The sequence below is a fragment of the Carassius gibelio genome, chromosome A16 (genome assembly GCF_023724105.1).
Source record: "Carassius gibelio isolate Cgi1373 ecotype wild population from Czech Republic chromosome A16, carGib1.2-hapl.c, whole genome shotgun sequence".
In the NCBI taxonomy this organism is placed as follows: Eukaryota; Metazoa; Chordata; class Actinopteri; order Cypriniformes; family Cyprinidae; genus Carassius; species Carassius gibelio.
In genome coordinates, this window is record NC_068386.1 from 9845185 (window position 1) to 9867946 (window position 22762).

The window sequence follows — 22762 nt, forward strand, 5'->3', positions numbered from 1 at the left end:
CACGTATCAGGACTGTCGCATTCAGTTTTGAAGAAGCGCCCTGCAGGGCTCTAGAATCTGAGAGTGTGGGGAAAGGGCAAAAGATGAAATTGTGTACAAGACAAGCGTTGCTGCTTTCCAGTAGGATATTTAATCTCGCTTATACTGAATGTTTTTTTCTTTTCTTTTTTCTTCATGTTCAACAATCAGGTCAAAGAGATTAATTATTTGATCCATTTAACATAAAGTATTGTTCTTTTAATATGCCACCAAATTAAACAGCTAGTTTAAATTTCTAACGTTTTATTTAAAGAAATATATACATATTAGTATTATTATCCAGACATGTGGCAAGAGGACTCCACTGCTTTCCCTTAGGACCCTTGGATGTAATTCGAAGTGACTTCAGTGGTATTGTTACCACTGGTTTTAAAACTTAATTTGACCTCTTTGATCTTGGTCTTCAATTACTGAACAGAGGGCGAGGGTAAGATACAAGAATTTGTGGGCGATAAATTCAAGCCATGAACATGTCCTGCTAACCTCTGGCCTGGCGACTCTTCGATGACACTCCGCTGTAATTGGAGAAGCAGAGGTGGAGGATTTCTTTCTTCAGAAAAAAAAAAAAAAAAAAGGTGTCCCACTGCTCCTTTCTGTGAGTTTTCTCTTTGGGGTCCTTAATGAGTCAAAGAGCGTGAACGACACGCGAACAATTTTTGAATAGGCGCAAGCAAAGCCCGGCTGTGCGGTGGGTTATTTATTAAAGTTGCCATTTGTGACTGGTTCCCATCCGCTTTGCAACAGCGGGTCCGGCCTCTACAGCTTTCACACCAGCCGGGCACATTCTCATTCTTGTCTTGTATCTGTAAAGACGAAATTTTCCAACTAATAAATTGTACACAAAGGTGGAAACGGAGACGTTTTCTTTTCTGTCCTTCTGACTGGGAAAAGCAAAGAGTGAAAGTCATCCCAACGCTCATTGGAGCACGGTTTTTGGGAGCTAAAGCAGTGTTCAGAGCAAATGGGATGGAAAATTTAATTAAATCAAATAGCTTGAACGCTCTCAATGTCAGCTCTCTTTTAAATGGTACATTAATTACACGGCAGAATTATGTCGGAACAATATTATGTACCCGAACGGAGCATTCCAGAACATTTTTACGCGTCGGATTGTGTCATGTGGTTGAAAGCTTTTTCTCAGGGTCTCAGCGTTCGGTTCGAGCTAAAATGCGGGATTTGATTTAACAGGTTGCCAAATAATGAAACATGAATGTAGGGTAACAGGGACTGTGTGAAGAACTGCAGTGTCCCACCAGGGGCTTCATTCACGCGTCCAAACAGGGCTTGAGTGCCAAGGGTTCACCACTTTATCTCAACGATGAACAATGCCCGAGCTCTAGAAAACTTTTTTTCACTAACCCCTCAGCCATACAAATTCCCTTCACGGGCTCTTATTTTTTGATTGTTTTCCTTTAATATATTCCCATTGTAAACAGAGAAAACAACTCGTTTTGTATACAAAATCATTTGCAACATTTCTTCGTACTTGTATATCGATTTCAACAAGACGCATGACTTAGTCTTTTATAGCCTACCTTCGACTTGAGAAATGTCGGGGGGAAAATGTCATTCATAATATTTGTATTTGTTTAACATGAACAAAAATATGTTTTTCCACGAATATTAATCTTGCATGACTATTTTAATGTAGTACTTAACCTACTCGCTCTTGTTGCAAGCCTCACAAAGGACGGACCAGCTGTGTTGCAGATAGGGGATGCGGGTGGGACATTAGTGACGCGATTGAATAGTAATTATGCTTGTATGGGAGTCCCACCAGATGACATGATTGGGATTTTAACCCAGACTAATATTCAAAGTCGCATTAGAAAGTGGCGAGATAAGTGGCTACTGATTCGACTCTGTTCATGCGTGCTACCATTTCTAAATGCTCTCAAAAGAAAGGGGGCTGCTTCGTTTCGGTATTCAAAGCCTAAACAAAGTTAGCTCTGCCTTTTGAACCGAATTTCCCCAACTTTAACTCTCTTGTCCCAGTTGAAAGGCCTCGCATAATGGGATGTAAACTTGTCTGAATTGAAATGTTTCGGTGTACCTTATAAATTCATACCCTTTTTCACTCGAGCGCGTAAGAATGAACCTTCAGTCTATCTGATTCTCTCTGCTGTCGAAAGCCTTTACCGCGAGCTCTATTTGTGTAGTTTATTTTCAGGCAAATTTATTCAGAGGAGGTTTGCAGTGAATAGCTCTGCGTGTCAGCCGGGCCTAATTGGGATTAAGGCACTAAAACCATATGCAAAAAGTGACAGAATTTCTCAGGTTTTAGAGAGCACCAACTTTTGCCCTCTTTTGATCCTCAGATCATTTAAGTGGACGCTGGGAAAAAAAAACTGAGTGAGTTTAGTGTGTACAGACGGATCATTAGTTATTCCATTGACGGAATTCTTTCAATTCAGTCATGAGCTGAAAACATTTTGAATAATTTGTCTGTCTGCAGAATATTTCTGATGAATTTAAAATTGTTCTTTGACACAATATTCACACTTTTTATTCATTTTGAATGAGACATTACACTTTTTGCACGCTTGAGATTTTTGTTTCTCAGTATTTCTTTTAAATTAAAATGAATGGAAATATTTTTTAAATAGGCCTGACAAAAAAACAAAAATAAATAAATAAAATAATAATAATAATAATGTTTTGCAATGACCACATTTAAGTTCCTTTTTCAGCAGCATTAAATGTGTTTGTGAGCCTGGCAGGACCCTGGATAGCTCCCGTCTTTGGGAGGTCAAATGGCCACTCAAGTAAACGCCATCTAATTATATTGATAACACAAGATGCATGAATCAGATAATGCATGAGGCCGTTCTTTTTTATCATGTCGTTATACATATATCCAAATTTACAACGCCTAGCTCGAGATACGCATTACAGGACTGGCAAAGAGCATGCTAATGATATGAATCAGCAACCATCACTGGAGACTGTCTGTAGGTCCTCATTAATGGCCAGGATTGACATTTCTGGGTTTTTCATAATGTTCAGTGGATTTCTGCAGAGAAAAAAAAATGCAAGGCAAGTACTCCCGTTAATTGCGCCTCCTTTTCGGGTGGGATGAGCTTGTGGAAATGATGACCGTATAGCCAAAATAGTAATGAGGGGCTATTGATTAACCCGGTATGTTCAAGACCCTGAATCGTCCCAGTGCTGTCAATTAAAAAATATCTAGCGGGCCTGAGATGGAAATATTAATAATAACAATAATTTATAATAACACTTACAATGTTAAACAGAAAGTCACTGAGGCTGGTTAATAATTTGCGCTGAAAAATATAATGCATAGTGATAGTGTCTAAATAATAAATTTTAGTGTGGTGTAGTGTATTTTATAAAATTATATGAATAAAATGTAAAATATGAAGAAAATAAATGCATTTCACTTGTTTTTATTGTCACCAGACATACTAAAATTCACATAAATCATATGACAATGTGAGCAGGCCTTTGAATATGGGCTTACTTCAATATTTAAATTTCCTTATCTGATTGTCTTCACTGAATATTCAAATTAATTATTATGTTGTGTTTATAATGAGTACTGTTATTATATTTACATTACCATTCAAATGCATTTTATGATTTTTAAGAAATTACTTTAATTCAAGGATGCATTCAATTGATTTAAAAAAAAATACAGTTAAGTACTTTTTACAGTAAATTATCTGAAAATAGTGTTTTATGCATGTTGGTGATTTTCATTGCTACAGCTTTGGTGATCACTCTTCCCCCAAATTTTAAGAAACTTGATAAGAGTTACTGTTAAGAATATATTCACAGGAACAGTTTTAACAAAATATATTTTAGTTTGTTTTTCCGTTCCTTGAACTCTTAAACACCCTTTACTGTTTGTATGTTTTCAAATAGCTTTCAGTGGAAAATAATAATATGTATCCCTTGGTATCCCCTTGTTTCTGATATAGCGGCTATGGTAATTTTGGTGGGTAAATACAACATTTACACAAACTCAAGAAATGAAAACCCTCCTTTACTGTATTTCATGATTTTGTGAGAATATTTCAATTTTGCTTACAAATACTTAAAAAAACTAAGCAGAAATAGGGAACATAATATTCCTAATTTTCAAAACAGTATTTTCTATAAAATTTCAAATCTTGCTTTTTGTCAGTGTGGTGTGCCAGCGATAATAATAAAAAAAATAATAATAATAAATTGTTTCTTGAGCAGCAATCAGCATGATATCTGAGGGATCATGTGACACTGAAACCTGGAGTAATGGAGATTTAGCAAGCCAGGAAAACACACACACACACACACACACACACACATGTTTGTTTTTGTGAAAAGTGGGGACATCCCATAGGCGTAATGGTTTTTATACTGTACAAACTGTATATTCTATGGCCCTTCACCAACCCTACACCTAACCCTAACCCTCACAGGAAACTGTGTGCAGTTTTACTTTCTCAAGAAAAAAAAAAAAAACCCTATTTCCGTATGATTTATAAGAATTTTGAAAAATGGGGACATGGATTATGTCCTCATAAGTCACCCTCTCCTTGTAATACCTGTGTCATACCCATGTCATTATGCAAAGTTGTGTCCTGATATGTCACAAAAACATGCACACAGACACACACACACACACACACACTCATACATACATACATTCATATAATTAAAAGCAGCTAAGCAGCAAATAAAAAGCATTCATATGCTATTATTTTTTTTAACAAGAAAAAGCAAAGGCTACTGTGCTTTATCGTGTCTTAATGCTTGCTATTGTTTTCATGAGAAGTCCGGCAGCTGCGCTACAGAAAGCTGAGCGAACACCTAGGCTTATGTAGTCATTGCAATGGAAATAATACACTGTCTAGTAAAAAACGCCTTAACTACTACACCGGGAGCGAGACGGTGCTAAAGCACATTGATCCCGTTATAATCAGTCATTCAGTAATTCAGAGTGCGAGGGATAAAGTTAACAGATGCACACTCTCTGATGTAGCCTAGGCCCTAGTATACTCCACCAAGATGACAAATAGACAGAGTATCCAGTGTAGAGACCATTTTCTTTTGCAGGTTTCAGTTCATGCATCTTTGGTGTAATCTCTCCTTAACCAAACGCCTCCCAAGAACCCCATTTTTTTACTGGATAAATTAACACCATAAACTGCTGTATATGCTAAAAAAAAAAAAGATGTTACATCTTTAGTGCTTTATATATTAGTGCCTGTTTTGTGTCACATTCTCAGTGTCTGGCTTCTGTAGTTCTATGCTCAGGTACTCCACTGCACGTCTCTCACACTTCCAGACAGTTCTAGTGTTTGGCGTGTTCCAGTGTGAACCGATCAGGATGGATCAGATGCAGACGAGGAGGGCAGATTGTGATAGAATGGGGCCATACAGTGAGTGTGACTTCATGTTGTGGCAGTACCATCCTTATGACAGTTTGCATAGGATTCCCCTTTGGCCATAGAAACGAGGTGATACACTGAGCGTGGAGTGACACAGTCACACTTCCTGCCTTTATCCTAAGTTGTTTTCCTGTCTGTTGTTTCCTCATCACCTGTCTCCAACACAATCATAATGTGCCCTGAATGTTACACCTGTTGTTGTTGTAGATTTTAGCACAAACAATGGAGCAACAAAACCCTCAAAAAGATGTAATGCTCAGAGCTTTATTTCCAGTAGTGGACAAGCATTGCAAGACTCAAGCTGATTTCTGGTTTGTAAGGCACACACATCTGAAGGCATGATTGGTGAGCAGAAAACACCACTACTCTTCATCAACAGCTGCTCCAGAGATGGAATAAGATTTCTCCTGTGTGTTGCTCTCCAGAGTGTCGTCCTCAGTTTTAACGGTTCTGTGGGAGAAAGCAAGATCATACAGATCAATGCAGGATCTAAGTGGCCAGGAATGAAACTGAAAGACAGAAAGCTTAATTTTAATGCTACCTGATAAGCACAGTCTTCCTCTCTGTCTTCTCCACAGCCTGCTCTTGAGTGTAGTCAACAGTGGTGCCTGGGCCGCCAACCCCACTGGTGATGCCATTAAGAAGACCTCCGCCATTACCACCTCCAAGACCTGAGGCAGCACCACCATCAGGACCTCCACCAACTTTATCAACAATTCCTGCAACACCTGCGGCTCTAGCACTGTGAACACTTATGCTGCCACTCATGAGGGACATGGTTTGCATGCTCTGCATCACAGAAGTAATACGAGAGTCTTCACCCTCAATGAGCTTCCTGTGAACAACAAATTTTGAAGGAAGGATTGATGAAAGTGGCACGTTTTGAAAAAATTATTAAATTCTGGTATGTTTTAAACCTGAAACCTAAATTTTTTTTTGGGAGTTCTTGGTATTTGTTTGGATTTAAACAGTATTTCAAGTATCTAAAATCTACCTGTATGTGGTAATTTCAATCTCGAGGGCCATCTTCACATTAAGTAGGTCTTGGTATTCACGTAGGAGCATTGCTGTCCTTTGTTTGGAGGATTTCAACTCAAGCTGCAAGGCCTCAATTCTTGCCTGAAAAATAAATAAATAAATAACCCTGTTTATCCTCAGATTCCTTTTCTGATTTTACTTTGTAAGCCAAAGCATGATTATATGTGACTTGGTTTCTCACCTGGAGTTCTTCCAGTTCTTTTCTGTACTTTTCTTGAGTCTCACGGATCTGTGCTTCCAAAGCCTCATTTTTGGTTTTCAAAGAGTCCAAATCACGCTCCTTATTTTGAATCTAGTAATGTGCAGAATATTTCAAACAAAAGGAAACAATGAATGAATGTTATACTGTAATAATTTTTTATATTATGTTATTTTTACTGTTGTTTATCATATAAAATGAACATGTCAGAGATTTTTTACCCAATTTAATTGTGTTAAGAATGATCACTAATACTTACGTCCTTCTTCGCAGTTACAATTTCCTCTCGTACGCTTCGCACCTTGTCAACATGTTTTGACGATTTGTTGTTGAGATCATCAAATTTGCTTTTGTACCAAGAGTCCATTTCCTGCAGAAAAAATATATTTTGTTAATATGAAGTCCAGGGAGGCTTGTAACATTTTTTTTTTTTTTTTTTTGAAGCATAAATATGGGATGGGAAATTCCCATATTTGTGCTTTATATAAAAGTCTTAGAAATTGTGAATTCAAAATTAACTTGCCCTCATAAATCTAAATAGCCTAATAAAATGATAAAATAATTAAATTTTATTTTAAACTTTTCCATTTACAAAGAGACATTTAAACTCAAAACAAATAATAATATTAAGTAAACTTCAAACATTGTTAAAATGACTTATGTAAAATCTTCACCTGTAAGTTCTTCGCGGCAATATCATCATACTGGAGCTGGATCTGCTTGATGGCGCTGGAGAGGTCTGGGAGGCTGTAGGCGTCTGCTGCTGTTGCGTGGGCCGCATATATCTGTTTCATAAGCTCTTCGATTTCCTGAAAACGTGCAGTTTTGAAAACGAAAAGATTTAGCTTTTTATTTACGAAGGACAATGTAATTATTTTGTTTTTTAATTACCTCTTTGTGTACTCTTCGAAGGAATTCTAGTTCCACCTCCAGGTTTTCTAGCTGCTTCTCCAAAGCAATGCGCGCGGCGGTGGCGGCGTCCACATCCTGAGAAGATAAAAGATGTTCATTTCAACACTTTTTTTTTCTGCTTATCGCCTTAAACTAAACGTTATAAGACAATTTGAAAGTAATCATACCGGACGGAAGGCTTCAATATCAAGCTCGGCTTTCTTCCTCATCTCTACGGCCTCCTCATATTTCACCTTAATCATCTCCAGCTGACCCGCCATAGCGTCCTTTGCAGCGATAGCGAGGTCCTTTAAAAGTAGACTAATTAGAGATATTGTCATGCATAGCCTGTCTAAGTCTGATGCCATTTTCTCCTCAATACCTTAGAAAAGTCTTAAAATAGGCTAGTGTAGCATAAATATATTTATAAATCATTAATGTAATTATTTTACAAATAGACGTTAAGGTGTTTTCATATTATATTGTAGACTGATTCTTAAGATCTGTCGAAGGATCCCTCAGATAACCATCGCTATACCCGCTGTATCCTCATCTGCTCCGCCAGCCTCTTCAGCTCCTGGAGTTGCTCCTCGTACAGCAGGCGGAGGCCGGTGGGCTTTAAGTATCGATTCTTTAGGGCCTCGATTTCCGTCTCCAACAACTTGTTTTGCTGCTCCAGCGATCGGACCTTTGTTGCGACAGGAGAATAAGAAAACACAGTATGCGCGTCATGTGCTCTGTCTGTACGCTCACAGAAGTGCGAATAATGCGCTTTATCTCGCGAGCCAGCGGTGGCATTTCCACACTGTCAGTGCGCGCGACGCATTCAAGCGTGGCAAAATCAGACAAACGCTGCCTAAGATGCCTCTAAAAGTGAGGCTTGTTTCCAAGAGCACTTTTAAATTATTGCATTTTTGTTATTTAGTTTGTTATTTTTACATTATTTACAGTAGGCTATAGGCTATTCATAAATTAGGCTATGACATCACAGACATTGTGATCTAATCGCATCCAGTGTTTTAAATGTGCACCAAGGGCATAATAATTTTGTGTGAGTGCACTTGCCTTCTCTATGTATGCTGCCAGTCGATCGTTGAGCAATATCATCTCTTGTCTCTCACTGGTTCGTGTGTTCAGGAATTCACGGTTTTCTGCAGCAGCCTGGTCGAGATCGACCCCTGGACCCCCTCCGCTAAGACAGATGGCTCTCATTCCGACACTGCAATTAAATTAGATTTTTTTCACAACGTGAATTCCGGAGGTAAAACGCCATTAGCTGAGAAGTGAATGAAAGGTAACGTGTGGCTGATTTGGCGAAGATGCAATTATGTCACTTTGCGTTTTGTTAGGTCACACACTGAGAGCGCTCGAGTTTCCTAGAGGCCATGTGTGATTTTATGCATATGCATTTCTTTAATAATAAAAAAACTAATATTTAGTATAAAAGTTTTATACTATACTCTTTTATTAATTTTATACGAATTGTTTATGATTAAATATATGGGTAAATGTTTGAATATTTTTAAATATCTTTAAATAATTCCTTAGTTTATCTATATTATATATATATATATATATATATATATATATATATATATATATATATATATATATATATATATATATATATATATATATATTCAACAAATTGCATTTAGTCTAATGTATGTGATGATGTTCTGCATTGTTTCTTTATTTATCTGTGCATGCAGGATGGGTGATGCTTACCCGGTCATGAGGGGCTGACTGCGTGAGGATGAGATGGTCCTCCGGCCCACTGCCATGCTGCTGCTGACAGCGCTGGCTTTACGGGTGTAGCTGGCTGAACGGCACCTCCCGACATCCCGTCTGACGGGAGAAGGGCTGCTGACTCTCACCTGGTAAGAGGAGGTGCTGGCATCCTCGAAATGGCGGCGATAGGATGAGATCCTTTCTGGGCTGCGACTCATTGTGGATCAGTAGCTAAACTTTAAAGCTTTACTGGGTTGATTTTCCTTGTGAAAGTTCTGCTCACAAATTCAGACTCCCAGAGATGCAGGCGTTTTATACTCCGCTATAAACATGAGTTAATTCTATGGGAATGTTGAGCCTCTGCACCATCAAGAATTGGGCCTGTCACTCAAACATCTGTCATAGTCTTGAGAGGTGTTGAAAGGAGGGGTAAATTATGAGACAAGACTCCATTAGTCTGGAGGTGCAGTTGTGATGTGATGTGGTTTGATATGTAGGGATTTAATTACACAAGCTTCTAGACAGGGCAAGGAATAATGTCACAAGGTCAATCAGTGCAGAGGGCTACTGATATGTGAGAGATGACACTAATGTGGTCACAATTTACATGGCAGAATGTGTAAAAATGAGAAATGCAAAGGGAATTAACTAGTGTTTTTCTATTGCCTGTCTGGGATTCACACTTGAAACGACTAAAGGATTTAAGTGGGAATTACAACAGTCCTTGTAGTCTCTTCAGGATCTAAAGAACAGCATTTTTTCTTCTTAAAAATGGTGCAGATTTGATCAGTTTCAGCTGAATTATAGTCTAATCTTAAAGCATTACAGAATTTTTTTTTAATTATTATTATTATTATTTATTTAATTTTTTTCTCACTGAATATGGTTCATAAGATTTCTTTCTGACTATCTAAGATTTGCCAGGCTTGTGGGAGAAAGGCTGGGTCTGCATCTCTCTGAGATGTGAACAGTGGCTAAATGAGCTCAAACGCTAAGGCGTTATTTTACTCCTGCTATCTCATTCAATTACAGTACATTAGTCACTCATCCCTATAGCAGTGCCCAGAAAAAAAATATGACAGCATTGGTAAAGACAATAGACTAGCCTCTTATTGGCAATAATAAGCCACTGTTGTCTGCTTTGCTGCATGACTTAAATTTAAATCAATTTTCTAAATTTCAGATTAATCAGTGAGAGACAGCTTTGTCACATCCACATTAATTGCAATTGTACACATAATTCTTATAATCATACATATGGCTCAAAGATTAATATTACTACTAAGACTAACAGTTCATTCCCAGAAAATAAAATGGTGAAAATACTGGGATGGTATTAATATGTACTTTAGGATTTATATTAGTACCTAATAGATACCTTCAGGACTAAACAAAGGACAAAAGTTTACTGACCCAGTAACAGATTTTGTACATTTTGTTTTCTGAGATGATTATATAATGACAGTTCCATGTACAGCTCTTGTTGCCATTAGTCACAGATTATCCTGAAACATGTGTAAGTAAATAACAAAGACTTATGAATTGCCAACCAGATGATATATGGAAGGAAAGGTCTAATTTCTATGGTTGAAACTGTTGAACTTTTACAATATCATTAAAGTGTTAAAATGTAATTTAGTCCTGTGATAGCAAAGTGGTCCTGCTTAATGTTTTTGTTATATATATATATATATATATATATATATATATATATATATATATATATATATATACACACACACACTCACTTAAATGATTATTAGGAACACCATACTAATACTGTGTTTGACCCCCTTTCGCCTTCAGAACTGCCTTAATTCTACATGGCACTGATTCAACAAGGTGCTGAAAGCATTCTTTTAGAAATGTTGGCCCATATTGATACGATAGCATCTTGCAGTTTAGGGAGATTTGTGGGATGCACATCCAGGGCACGAAGCTCCTGTTCCACCACATCCCAAAGATGCTCTATTGGGTTGAGATCTGGTGAATGTGGGGGCCATTTTAGTACAGTGAACTCATTGTCATGTCCAAGATACCAATTTGAAATGATTCGAGCTTTGTGACATGGTGCATTATCCGGCTGGAAGTAGTCATCAGAGGATGGGTACATGGTGGTCATAAAGGTAGGCCGTGGCATTTAAACGATGCCCAGTTGGCACTAAGGGTCCTAAAGTGTGCCAAGAAAACATCCCCCACACCATTACACCACCACCAGCAGCCTGCACAGTGGTAACAAGGCATGATGGATTCATGTTCTCATTCTGTTTACGCCATATTCTGACCCTACTATCAGAATGTCTCAACAGAAATCGAGACTCATCAGACCAGGCAACATTTTTCCAGTCTTCATCTGTCCAATTTTGGTGAGCTTGTGCAAACTGTAGCCTCTTTTTCCTATTTGCAGTGGAGATGAGTGGTACCCGGTGGGGTCTTCTGCTGTTGTAGCCCATCCGTCTCAAGTTTGTGCGTGTTGTGGCTTCACAAATGCTTTGCTGCACACCTCGGTTGTAACGAGTGGTTAATTCAGTCAAAGTTGCTCTTCTATCAGCTTGAATCAGTCGGCCCATTCTCCTCTGACCTCTAGCATCAACAAGGCATTTTCACCCACAGGACTGCCGCATACTGAATGTTCTTCCCTTTTCACAGCATTCTTTGTAAACCCTAGAAATGGTTGTGCGTGTGCGTGTTACTGTAGGAATGCTGTTATTTGGATGGTGAGCTGTATTGGATTTCCACCAGACATAATGTTTGGTGTTAATCTCAAATAAATTCAAATTTTAGTCTCATCTGCCTCAGAATCTTCAAGGTGCGTTTTGGCAAAGCTCAGTCACGACTGCATGCTGCCTTTCATGAGGAGTGGCTTTTTTTTCAGCCCTCCCATACAAGCCACATTTGTGGAGAATTTGTGATACTGTTGGCAAATGCATACAATGACCACTCTTTGTCATATTCCTGCAACTGCTTCAGAGTTGCTGTAGGCCTTTCATCCAGTTTGCAGCAACATCCTGATCCAGGCAGGGTCTGTGTTGTATCAGATACCTTCCACTTCTTAATAACATTTCATTGTGCTTCTAGACATTGATAAAGCCTTTTAATTTTTTTCTATACATCTCCTGAATTGTCCCAAGGACTGAAATGCTCCAGGAAAGCTCTTTTCACGCTGAGCTATTCAAAATGACCACAGCTGAAAGTCTGTGAAAAGTTGATTAGCTATACCCGATTGAGTTTACAAGTCATGTTTAGGAGGGGTGTGAATCTTTTTCCAACTCTGTTTTATGTATATATATTTTGTGTGTGTGTGTTTTATCTCACTAAATAACATATGTACATCAGATTTTTATATTTAGTGAAGTAATTCTTTCCAGATCGAAACTCAAGGCACACCATTTAACATTGATATTCATATCTATAGCACAAATAATAAGGAATGAGTTATATCCTGACTTTGTTTTTTAAAATATTAAGTTAAAATGTAAAATTTAGCAATTTTATTGACAATGACAAATGAAATAATAGGACAGCTATTTTATTTAAATAACACAAAACGCACAATGTAGCATCAAGTTTTATTTTCAAGAATACAAAAACAACTCTCCAGTTAATTTTATTCAATGCTATGTTAATTTCATAAATCACTGGATAAAATGTATACATTTTTTTCCTGATATTTGGATTGCCTGCTCAAAATATTTAGCATTAACTAGGCAAATAGCCAAGAGCCCTTTGAACAGATGTTGAACATACACACTGTAGGCCACTGCACTTCCCATTCAAACTGACTACATCAAATAGAATATCAGCATAGCATGTGCACTGCTCACATCATCTAACAGTGCATCTTTTCAGGCTTAAAACATAATCACACCATTCTTTTATTTCCAATCAGAACCATTTAATGATTCAGTCTTAATGGCACACTTTGACTTGGTGTCAATGGTATAATTCAGACTGCAGTACAAGTCAATCAAACTTCTATCACAGTATAAACATTGACAATCACTGTTCGGTGACGATCACTGTTTGGTTTTTATTAACTGACGTTCTGCCCATTCTTGCCATCCACCTGGATAATGCTGAACCCTACAAGAGCAGAGAGTACATTAGACAAAGCAAACAGAACACCAATATACAGTGCTACAGACTATTAATCTTAAACTGGTTTAAATGAGTAATTTCTTCTATTTCTTCTTCTTCTTCTTAAAAAAAAGCAATGTTCTATTATGCATTTCATAAAAGCATTTAGCTTACACATGCCAATTAAGAAAGTGTTTATTGTTTTTATTCTACTATTTTTAATTGAAATATAAGTGAATTGCATTTCAAAAATTTATATTTTCATAAAATATATTTAGGAAAATGCAACATTTCCTTTTGGCCTAGGTCCCTCAATCAGGTTTGATTTTGGCTCATCATAGTAAAAATTCTGAGCAGCTCTGCATTTAAATATCATTATATTCCTATAACCTGCTTGTTTCTTATAATTTAATGTTACTTTTAATACATTTTAACATATGAGAGAAGTCGTCCTTGTCAAGACTGAAACTTTGTGTAAAGAGGCAAAGAAACAATCACTTGTTGTGTAATAAGCATAAGTGCTCACTTGGTGTATCCTAAAGACGCTGCAGTTTCCAGGGCTGTTTTGCTTCTCACACCTGCTAGGCAGGTGAAGACTATATTTTGAGATTGTGATGGCATGTCTCCTCCGTATTTCTCCTTGAATTCATCAGGCTCGAGCTGGAGAGCTGTGTTCACCTGACCCACTGCAGAAGAGAAGATGGTACAGTATTATAATTTATATAAGGCGCCTTTAAATAAACAGTATATGGATTAGGCCGTGCATTGACTTACATGGCACGTTAATTGACCCCGGTATGTTCCCGTATTCTCGGAGTTCCCACGGCTCACGGACGTCTATAACCACACTGGATTCGGACAGCAGCAGTTTCTTCAGCTGCTCGTAGGACACATCTATTGAAGGCTGACTTGAAGAGCTGAAACTTCGTAATGAAGTACCATCATAACGAATAACACGCATGTCTGAAAGACAGATAGACACATTTGACCAACAGAGGCCGTTCTTCTGCTACACGTTGTTGTTGTCATGTTATATTTACCATTAAAAAGAAAAGTGTCACCTTTAGAACAATTTGTACCACCTCAGTTTTTTTTAGTAAGTCACTTATTACACTCCAAACTTTTCCAAATACGCAGACATAAGTTATATGTCAAATTGGTAAATATAAATGGAAGATTCGCCGTGATATTTCATTATCTATCGATGTTAAGCACGGTAAATTACATTAACTGTTAACTATCAATGCAATATTTCAAGACTTACGCTGTAAACAACGCAGATGTGTCCCGCATGAAGTGGTTACCATTCGTCTTGAAACAGGAATGACACTTCTGCTCGCTAAAACGCGGAAAATACTCCTCGTCAGCCGTGAAGATACATTTAACGCCATGATAGGATTTATGGTAACGAGAGCTGCACAATGCTCCTTGTTTCTTGTTTTGTATTTAAAAACACGGTGGGACTGATTGTAAGTCACGTAGCAGGACTGCAGCTACCCACTACTCTAGCACGCATGCGTACAACTACGTGTTAGCAGTGACGTAGGCTACTCTTCTTTTGAGCCCCAAACTTGTAGAAAAACCTGGTGTTACCAACAAATTATGGGTTGACTTAAGCACCTACGTTTCTAACCTTACAAATGTGTCCCATTCTTTTGTCCTCAAAGATGTTATATTTTATTATGAAAATCCAAAGCTATTATCTGTTGAATATGTTGTTAATTTTCTTATATTGAATGCAAAATTCTTCATTCATAAACAGAAATGGCATGAGTCTCATTTGTCTTTCCACCTTTTTCTTGTAGAATTGAACTCTCTTGTTTTATCCCTTAGACTTACAATTAACAAAAAGAGTGGTAAGTTTTTGATTTATTATGACAACTTTTCGAAAAGAATGTAAGTTTATTTTTGCATATTTATGTATCAATAATACTATAATTTGATATGCAAATCCAGACTGTATTTGGAGTGTATCTATGTCTCGCTTCCCTGTTTTGTTTTGTTTTGTTTTTTTTGTTTAATGTTTGTGCAAGTTTTTTTTGCAATAATAATAATGATAAAAATAAATAAATAAAATATATTTTTTCATTTTTTGTTTTAATTAAAATGTTTTTTTCTTATTTGTTATTTATCTGTTTAACAATGCATTATAATGTTTCGATATATTATTGTAATGTTTATTCATTACAATTTAGCTGGTAATAAAAATGCAACCCCACAAGTACTATGTGGTTCTAACTATAGCACTTGCTATAGCTACTTGCTAAGGAAAGCTTTTATATAAAATATAAAAGTGTAGTTTTATTAAAATTTTTATATGAATAATACAATATATAATAATACATCTATTAAAAATTCAATTCATTATGCAGATCGCAAATATGCCTATTAAAGTGGAATATGCATTTACAATATAATATATAATGTATAATAAATATGTAGCAAAGTATCACCGATTAAGTTTGGCAAGAAATACAATTAAAAAAGTGTAATTAACCAAACAGGAGGAATGTTATGTTTCATATATTATATTTAACAATTATATTGCATGCTCAAAATAGCCTTCACACACACACACACACACACACACACACACACACACACACACACACACACACACACAAATATATATATATATTTTTATTTTTATTTTTTTGTTTATACATGTACAGCTTTTTTTTATAACTACAATAGATATGCAAACGAGTTTGGCCATACAAGCTTCCGTAGTGCGTCGTTGAAGATATGACCACGTGACACAAGTGATACTTGTGCTTTCTGTTCTTCTCCAAATGCCACCAAATACGATGACAAACTCTGTTAATTAAAATGTAAACTGTGTCTCAGGATTACGTGATTCCGGATTGTTGAAGAGTTAGATCCGAACACCTAAATTACCGACAGAAATTCTTCCGTATTTATAAACTTGGAAGCATATGTAAGTTATCAGCTTCGCTCTTTTTACCTGGCCACTTGACAACTGACATTTACTTGGTAGTGAGCCTGGAGAGGAGGGGACCATACACAGGGTGAGTTAGATTTATTACTATACGCCAAAATCTGTTGACGTTTATTGCAACTCTTTTTAAAACAACCTTGTGTTATATGAACAGATCTGACTTGCTACCAGTAAAGCAAAGGCCTTTAACCAGCCGTTACCGGTTCTTAGTACTTGTATCAGTTACGTTACCTGGGCAAGTCTCATGTGTCGTCCTCACTGCGGTCAAGCCAGCCGCACTTCAGAAAAACACCGTCAAGCCAGCCGCGAGTGAAATTTATATGCGCGTGTATTACTATAATTACGGCAATAGCAGGAACAACAGAGAGGGAACGCGCTTTCAGAGCGCTTTTCATCTGTACGTTCAGATTTGATCTATGACGACCTTTTTCGCCCATCTGCTCTAATATTCGTGTAACTTATTGTTTTCCTTGACTGCTCTGTATTACTATAATTTTCAGCCTTTCAAAGCATTACAATTATTAGTAGAAAACGAGATATGGGACATTCATTGATTTAGAAGACACTTTTTTATGATGAGAAAGAAGCAATTAAAGGTCAGTTCTTAAAGAAGACATCCCATACTATATCCATACCTCACATAAAACCATTTTACTGGAGCCTTTTAGAGATATAGGATAATATTACACTTTACAAGTCTTTTAAGATCCCATTTCTAACAAGTAGAAAAAAACAATGGTCAGTTCTTATAAGGGACTTCGCATACTATATGCAAACTTCATATCAAACCATTGTACAACAGCATTTTTGAGATATGGGACATTATTACACTTTAAAGGGTTATAAAGATCATATTTCTAATAAATAGAAAAAAACAATGGTCAGTTCTTATCAGGGACGTCCCATACTATATACACAAAAATCATTTTGCTAAAGCATTTTTGAGATATGGGTCCATATGGCGATTAAGAGGGCTATAAAGACCCCTATAGCGGAGTACAAAACTTTTTATCCACAGGAAGAAGGAGGCGGAAACCGGCCATCAATCAAATAAGGCTTTTAATAACAAAATAAACACAAAACACTGCGACAGCCCTTCACGGACGACTGTCGCTTACAAACAAAAACCAAACACAAACTAAAATCATGGCCTGGCCTGGCCCTCTCTCGTTGTTCACTGTCGTCGCACCCTCTTTTGTATCCTTCCATCTCCACCGCTGGAGATATGAGATATGGGTCCAAATGGTGATTTAGAGTGCTACAAAGACCCCATTTCTAATAAGTAGAAAAAAAACAAAGGTCAGTTCATATAAGGGACATCCCAAACTATATGCAAACCTCATATCAAACCATTTTACTGCAGCATTTTTGAGATATGCGTCCATATCGCGATTTAGAGGGCTATGAAGTCAACATTTCTAATAAGTAGAAAAAAACAAAGGTCAGTTCTTATCAGGGACATCACATACTATTTGCACCCTTCATATGAAACCATTTTACTGCAGCATTTTTGAGATATGGGACAATACAATGATTTAGAGGGCGATAAAGACACCATTTCTAATAAGTAGAAAAAAACAATAGTCAGTTCTTATCAGGGACATCCCATACTATATGCACACTTCATATGAAACCATTTTACTGCAGCATTTTTAATATATGGGACAATACAATGATTTAAAGGGCTATAAAGACACCATTTCTAATAAGTAGAAAAAAACAATAGTCTGTTCCTATAAGGGATTTCCCATACTATATGCACACCTCATATCAAACCTTTTACTGCAGCATTTTTGACATATGGGTCCAAATGGTGATTTCGATGGCTATAAAGACACCATTTATAATAAGTAGAAAAAAACAATGATCAGTTCTTATAAAGCACATGCCATACTATATGCACACCTCATATCAAAGCATTTTACTGCAGCATGTTTGAGATATGGGTCCATATGGCAATTTAGAGTGCTATAAAGACCCCATTTCTAATAAGTAGAAAAAAATAATAGTCAGTTCTCATCAGTGACGTCCCATACTATGAGCACATCTCATATCAAACCATTTTACTGCAGCTTTTTCCAGAAATGGGAAATTATTACACTTTAACGGGCTGTGAAGATCCCATTTCTAATAAGTAGAAAAAAACAATGGTCAGATCTTATAAAGGACATTCCATACTATATGCACAAATCATATCAAACCATTTTACTGCAGCATTTTTGAGATATGGGTCCATGTGGCAATTTAGAGGGCTATAAAGACAACATTTCTAATAAGTAGAAAAAAACAAAGGTCAGTTCTTATCAGGGACATCACATACTATTTGCACCCTTCATATGAAACCATTTTACTGCAGCATTTTTCAGATATGGGACAATACAATGATTTAGAGGGCGATAAAGACACCATTTCTAATAAGTAGAAAAAAACAATAGTCAGTTCTTATCAGGGACATCCCATACTATATGCACACTTCATATGAAACCATTTTACTGCAGCATTTTTAATATATGGGACAATACAATGATTTAAAGGGCTATAAAGACACCATTTCTAATAAGTAGAAAAAAACAATAGTCTGTTCCTATAAGGGATTTCCCATACTATATGCACACCTCATATCAAAACCTTTTACTGCAGCATTTTTGACATATGGGTCCAAATGGTGATTTCGATGGCTATAAAGACACCATTTATAATAAGTAGAAAAAAACAATGATCAGTTCTTATAAAGCACATGCCATACTATATGCACACCTCATATCAAAGCATTTTACTGCAGCATGTTTGAGATATGGGTCCATATGGCAATTTAGAGTGCTATAAAGACCCCATTTCTAATAAGTAGAAAAAAATAATAGTCAGTTCTCATCAGTGACGTCCCATACTATGAGCACATCTCATATCAAACCATTTTACTGCAGCTTTTTCCAGAAATGGGAAATTATTACACTTTAACGGGCTGTGAAGATCCCATTTCTAATAAGTAGAAAAAAACAATGGTCAGATCTTATAAAGGACATTCCATACTATATGCACAAATCATATCAAACCATTTTACTGCAGCATTTTTGAGATATGGGTCCATGTGGCAATTTAGAGGGCTATAAAGACAACATTTCTAATAAGTAGAAAAAAACAATAGTCAGTTCTTATCAGGGATGTCCCATACTATATGCACACCTCATATCAAACCATTTTACTGCAGCATTTTTAAGATACGAGACATTTTTACACTTTAAAGGGCTGTAAAGATCCCATTTCTAATAAGTAGAAAAAAACAAAAGTCAGTTCTTATCAGGGACGTCCCATAGTATATGCACACATCATATCAAACCATTTTACTGCAGCATTTTCGAGATATGGGACATTATTACACTTTAAATGGCTGTAAAGATCCCATTTCTAATAAGTAGAAGAAAACAATGGTCTGTTCCTATAAGGGACGTCCCATACTATTTGCACACCTCATATCAAACCATTTTACTGCAGCATTTTTAAGATTCGAGACATTATTACATTTTAAAGGGCTGTAAAGATCCCATTTCTAATAAGTAGAAAAAAACAATGGTCATTTCTTATAAAGGACATGCCATACTATATGCACACCTCATATCAAACCATTTTACTGCAGAATTTTCGAGATATGGGACATTATTATATTTTAAAGGGCTATAAAGATCCCATTTCTAATAAGTAGATAAAAACAATGGTATGTTCCTATAAGGGATGTCCCATACTATATGCACACCTCATATCAAACCCTTTTACTGCAGCATTTTTGAGATATGGGTCCAAATGGTGATTTAGAGTGCTACAAAGACCCCATTTCTAATAAGTAGAAAAAAACAATGGTCAGTTCTTATAAAGGACATGCCATACTATATGCACACCTCATATCAAACCATTTTACTGCAGCATTTTCGAGATATGGGACATTATTACACTTTAAAGGGCTATAAAGATCCCATTTCTAATAAGTAGAAAAAAACGAAAGTCAGTTCTTATCAGGGACATCCCATAATATATGCACACCTCATATCAAACCATTTTACTGCAGCATTTTCGAGATATGGGACATTATTACACTTTAAATGGCTGTAAAGATCCCATTTCTAATAAGTAGAAAAAAACAACAGTCAGTTCTTATCTGGGATGTCCCATACTATATGCACACCTCATTTCAAACCATTTTACTGCAGCATTTTTCAGATATGGGACAATACAATGATTTAGAGGGCTATAAAGACACCATTTCTAATAAGTAGAAAAAAACAATAGTCAGTTCTTATCAGGGACGTCCCATACTATATGCACACCTCATATCAAACCATTTTACTGCAGCATTTTCAAGATACGGGACATTATTACACTTTAAATGGCTGTAAAGATCCCATTTCTAATAAGTAGAAAAAAACAATGGTCAGTTCTTATCAGGGATGTCCCATACTATATGCACACCTCATATCAAACCATTTTACTGCAGCATTTTCAAGATATGGGACATTATTACACTTTAAAGGGCTATAAAGTTCCCATTTGTAATAAGTAGAAAAAAAGAATAGTCAATTTTTATCAGGGACCTCCCATACTATATGCACACCTCATATCAAACCATTTTACTGCAGCATTTTCGAGATATGGGTCCAAATGGTGATTTGGAGGGCTATAAAGACGTAATTTCTAATAAGTAGAAAAAAAACAATGGTCAGTTCTTATCAGGGACGTCCCATACTATATGCACACCTCATATCAAACCATTTTACTGCAGGACTTTTGAGATATGGGACATTATTACACTTTAACGGGCTTTAAAGATCCCATTTCTAATAAGTAGAAAAAAACAATGGTCAGTTCTCATAAGGGACATCCCATACTATATGCACACATAATGGTTTGATATAAAACCCAGTCTACTGCAACATTAATGAGATATGGACCTATATTGTGCTTTAGGGGGCTATAAAGATAAAGGGTATATTCACTTCAGAGGCTCATAGAGAAATGTAATGTTTTCTAAAATCTATGAGTAAATCCATGGAAAACATTTTACTGTATGGTTTTTTTAAGAGCTAGCAAGTATTTCACATATAGAGTTATAAAACATTACATTTATCTATTCCAATAATAATAATAATAATAATAAACAATTGTCATAAGGGACATCACCAAATATGTGCAGCCATTATAAAAAACATTTCAGTTTACCAATCTGGAACTGCATGCATTCAGAGTCAGTTCTGAGACTTTGCATAACTTTGAGACATGTAGAAATGTCAGCTTATAAAAGTAGAGGAAAACGATGCCCATTTCATGCAAGGCACCTCCTACTTTATTAGCACAGCTAAAATAAAATCTGGGTACTTTGGCAGTTTGGACTTACATGTATTCTAATTCAACAAAATGCTATTTAACTACATAAGTAGGAACACTTACTATTTTTAAAAGGCACACAATAATACTACCTTCGTGCAGAGTTCAGTGTCAATCCTGCTCCAGCAAACCTTTCTGTAACTATGAATTGTTCCTGACTCTTTATTAGATTAGGGTTGGAACTGAACTTTAAGTGAGATTTCCAGAAACAAGACTGGGGATACGCTATGATCCATTCATCCATTGAATGCAAGCTACTCTAAACTTTCACAGAGCAAAGACTCCATATTTGGTGTTTAGAAAGTGTGTGAAGTATAGTGTGACAGACAAGTGTGTGTGACTTCATATTTGCTGAAAGAATAGGGAGTGCCTTGCATGCAAAGGCCATTATTTTTATCTACTGTATGTATTTAACCTGATGTTTATATAAACCTCAAAACTGGGGAAAAAATATCCAGTCTATAATATATATATAAAGTAGCTCATATTCTATCAGCACAGATAGTCTGAAGTCTGATATATATATATATATATATATATATATATATATATATATATATAATATTTTTAAATTTGGATGTATGCAACAAACTGCCAAAGTACACAGACTTCAGATTATCTGTGCTGATAGAATATGAGCTACTTTGTAAGAAAAGGCCATTATTTCTTTTAACTATTTGAAAAAAACATTTCTATAGGTTGCAAAAAATTAGGAAATATTAAAATGTATTTGAGTGTTTTGTTCTATATGAATGCATGCTTCTACAAACTGCCACAGTACACAGACTTCACATTAGGTGTGCTTAAAATGTAGGAGGAACTTTAGAAGGAATGGCCTTTTTTTAAACTTATTTGAAATAGTTCTCAAAACTGGAGTTTCTGAGGATTTTCTTGATTTTTAACCCCAAATTGCTATCGTAAAATATCTTTATACACCAAATACTTCAGTAAAATAGTTTTATATAAGGTGTGCTTGTGGGATGTCCCATGTACTAACTGATCATTGTATTCTTCTACTTATTAGAAATGGGGTCTTTCTAGGCCTCTGAAACAGAATACATT

General features: G+C 36.2%; 3 protein-coding genes and 1 long non-coding RNA gene across 4 annotated transcripts in view; 2 read left to right on the top strand and 2 right to left on the bottom strand.

Annotated features, from left to right (window-relative positions):
• Nucleotides 1–6152, top strand: part of LOC128030548 (uncharacterized) — a 47744-nt gene extending 41592 nt beyond the window's left edge. The window contains exon 3 of the long non-coding RNA XR_008187925.1: nucleotides 6011–6152. This is a non-coding gene — a long non-coding RNA (uncharacterized LOC128030548). The remainder of the gene's footprint in view (nucleotides 1–6010) is intronic.
• On the bottom strand, nucleotides 5683–9509 carry LOC128030547 (glial fibrillary acidic protein-like). The gene is made up of 11 exons (XM_052618262.1): nucleotides 9289–9509; nucleotides 8626–8779; nucleotides 8099–8248; nucleotides 7749–7868; nucleotides 7561–7656; nucleotides 7344–7478; nucleotides 6929–7039; nucleotides 6652–6762; nucleotides 6427–6551; nucleotides 5974–6267; nucleotides 5683–5882 (listed from the first exon to the last, which is right to left on the bottom strand). The coding sequence occupies exons 1-11, from the start codon at nucleotides 9507–9509 to the stop codon at nucleotides 5795–5797; spliced, it is 1605 nt and encodes a 534-aa protein (XP_052474222.1). The 3' UTR covers nucleotides 5683–5794.
• A 3337-nt stretch (nucleotides 9510–12846) lies between these two features.
• tstd3 (thiosulfate sulfurtransferase like domain containing 3) lies at nucleotides 12847–14897 on the bottom strand. Its single transcript, XM_052618258.1, has 4 exons — nucleotides 14633–14897; nucleotides 14143–14331; nucleotides 13895–14054; nucleotides 12847–13374 (listed from the first exon to the last, which is right to left on the bottom strand). The coding sequence occupies exons 1-4, from the start codon at nucleotides 14757–14759 to the stop codon at nucleotides 13308–13310; spliced, it is 543 nt and encodes a 180-aa protein (XP_052474218.1). The 5' UTR covers nucleotides 14760–14897; the 3' UTR covers nucleotides 12847–13307.
• Nucleotides 14898–16106: 1209 nt separating this feature from the next.
• The window catches only part of LOC128030533 (ubiquitin carboxyl-terminal hydrolase 45), a 51727-nt gene continuing 45071 nt past the window's right edge, over nucleotides 16107–22762 (top strand). Inside the window, exon 1 of the mRNA XM_052618242.1 lies at nucleotides 16107–16397. The gene's annotated coding sequence lies outside the window, so the exon portion shown is untranslated. The remainder of the gene's footprint in view (nucleotides 16398–22762) is intronic.

Coding starts and splice junctions, on each gene's coding strand:
- LOC128030547 (XM_052618262.1), bottom strand. CDS start 9,509: ATGAGTCGCAGCCCAGAAAGGATCTCATCCTATCGCCGCCATTTCGAG. Junction 8,249..8,625: donor TGGCAGCATACATAGAGAAG/GCAAGTGCACTC, acceptor GTCGCAACAAAG/GTCCGATCGCTGGAGCAGCA. Junction 6,763..6,928: donor TTGTAACTGCGAAGAAGGAC/GTAAGTATTAGT, acceptor GCACATTACTAG/ATTCAAAATAAGGAGCGTGA.
- tstd3 (XM_052618258.1), bottom strand. CDS start 14,759: ATGGCGTTAAATGTATCTTCACGGCTGACGAGGAGTATTTTCCGCGTT. Junction 14,055..14,142: donor GGGGTCAATTAACGTGCCAT/GTAAGTCAATGC, acceptor TCTCTTCTGCAG/TGGGTCAGGTGAACACAGCT. Junction 13,375..13,894: donor GCGTCTTTAGGATACACCAA/GTGAGCACTTAT, acceptor CTGCTCTTGTAG/GGTTCAGCATTATCCAGGTG.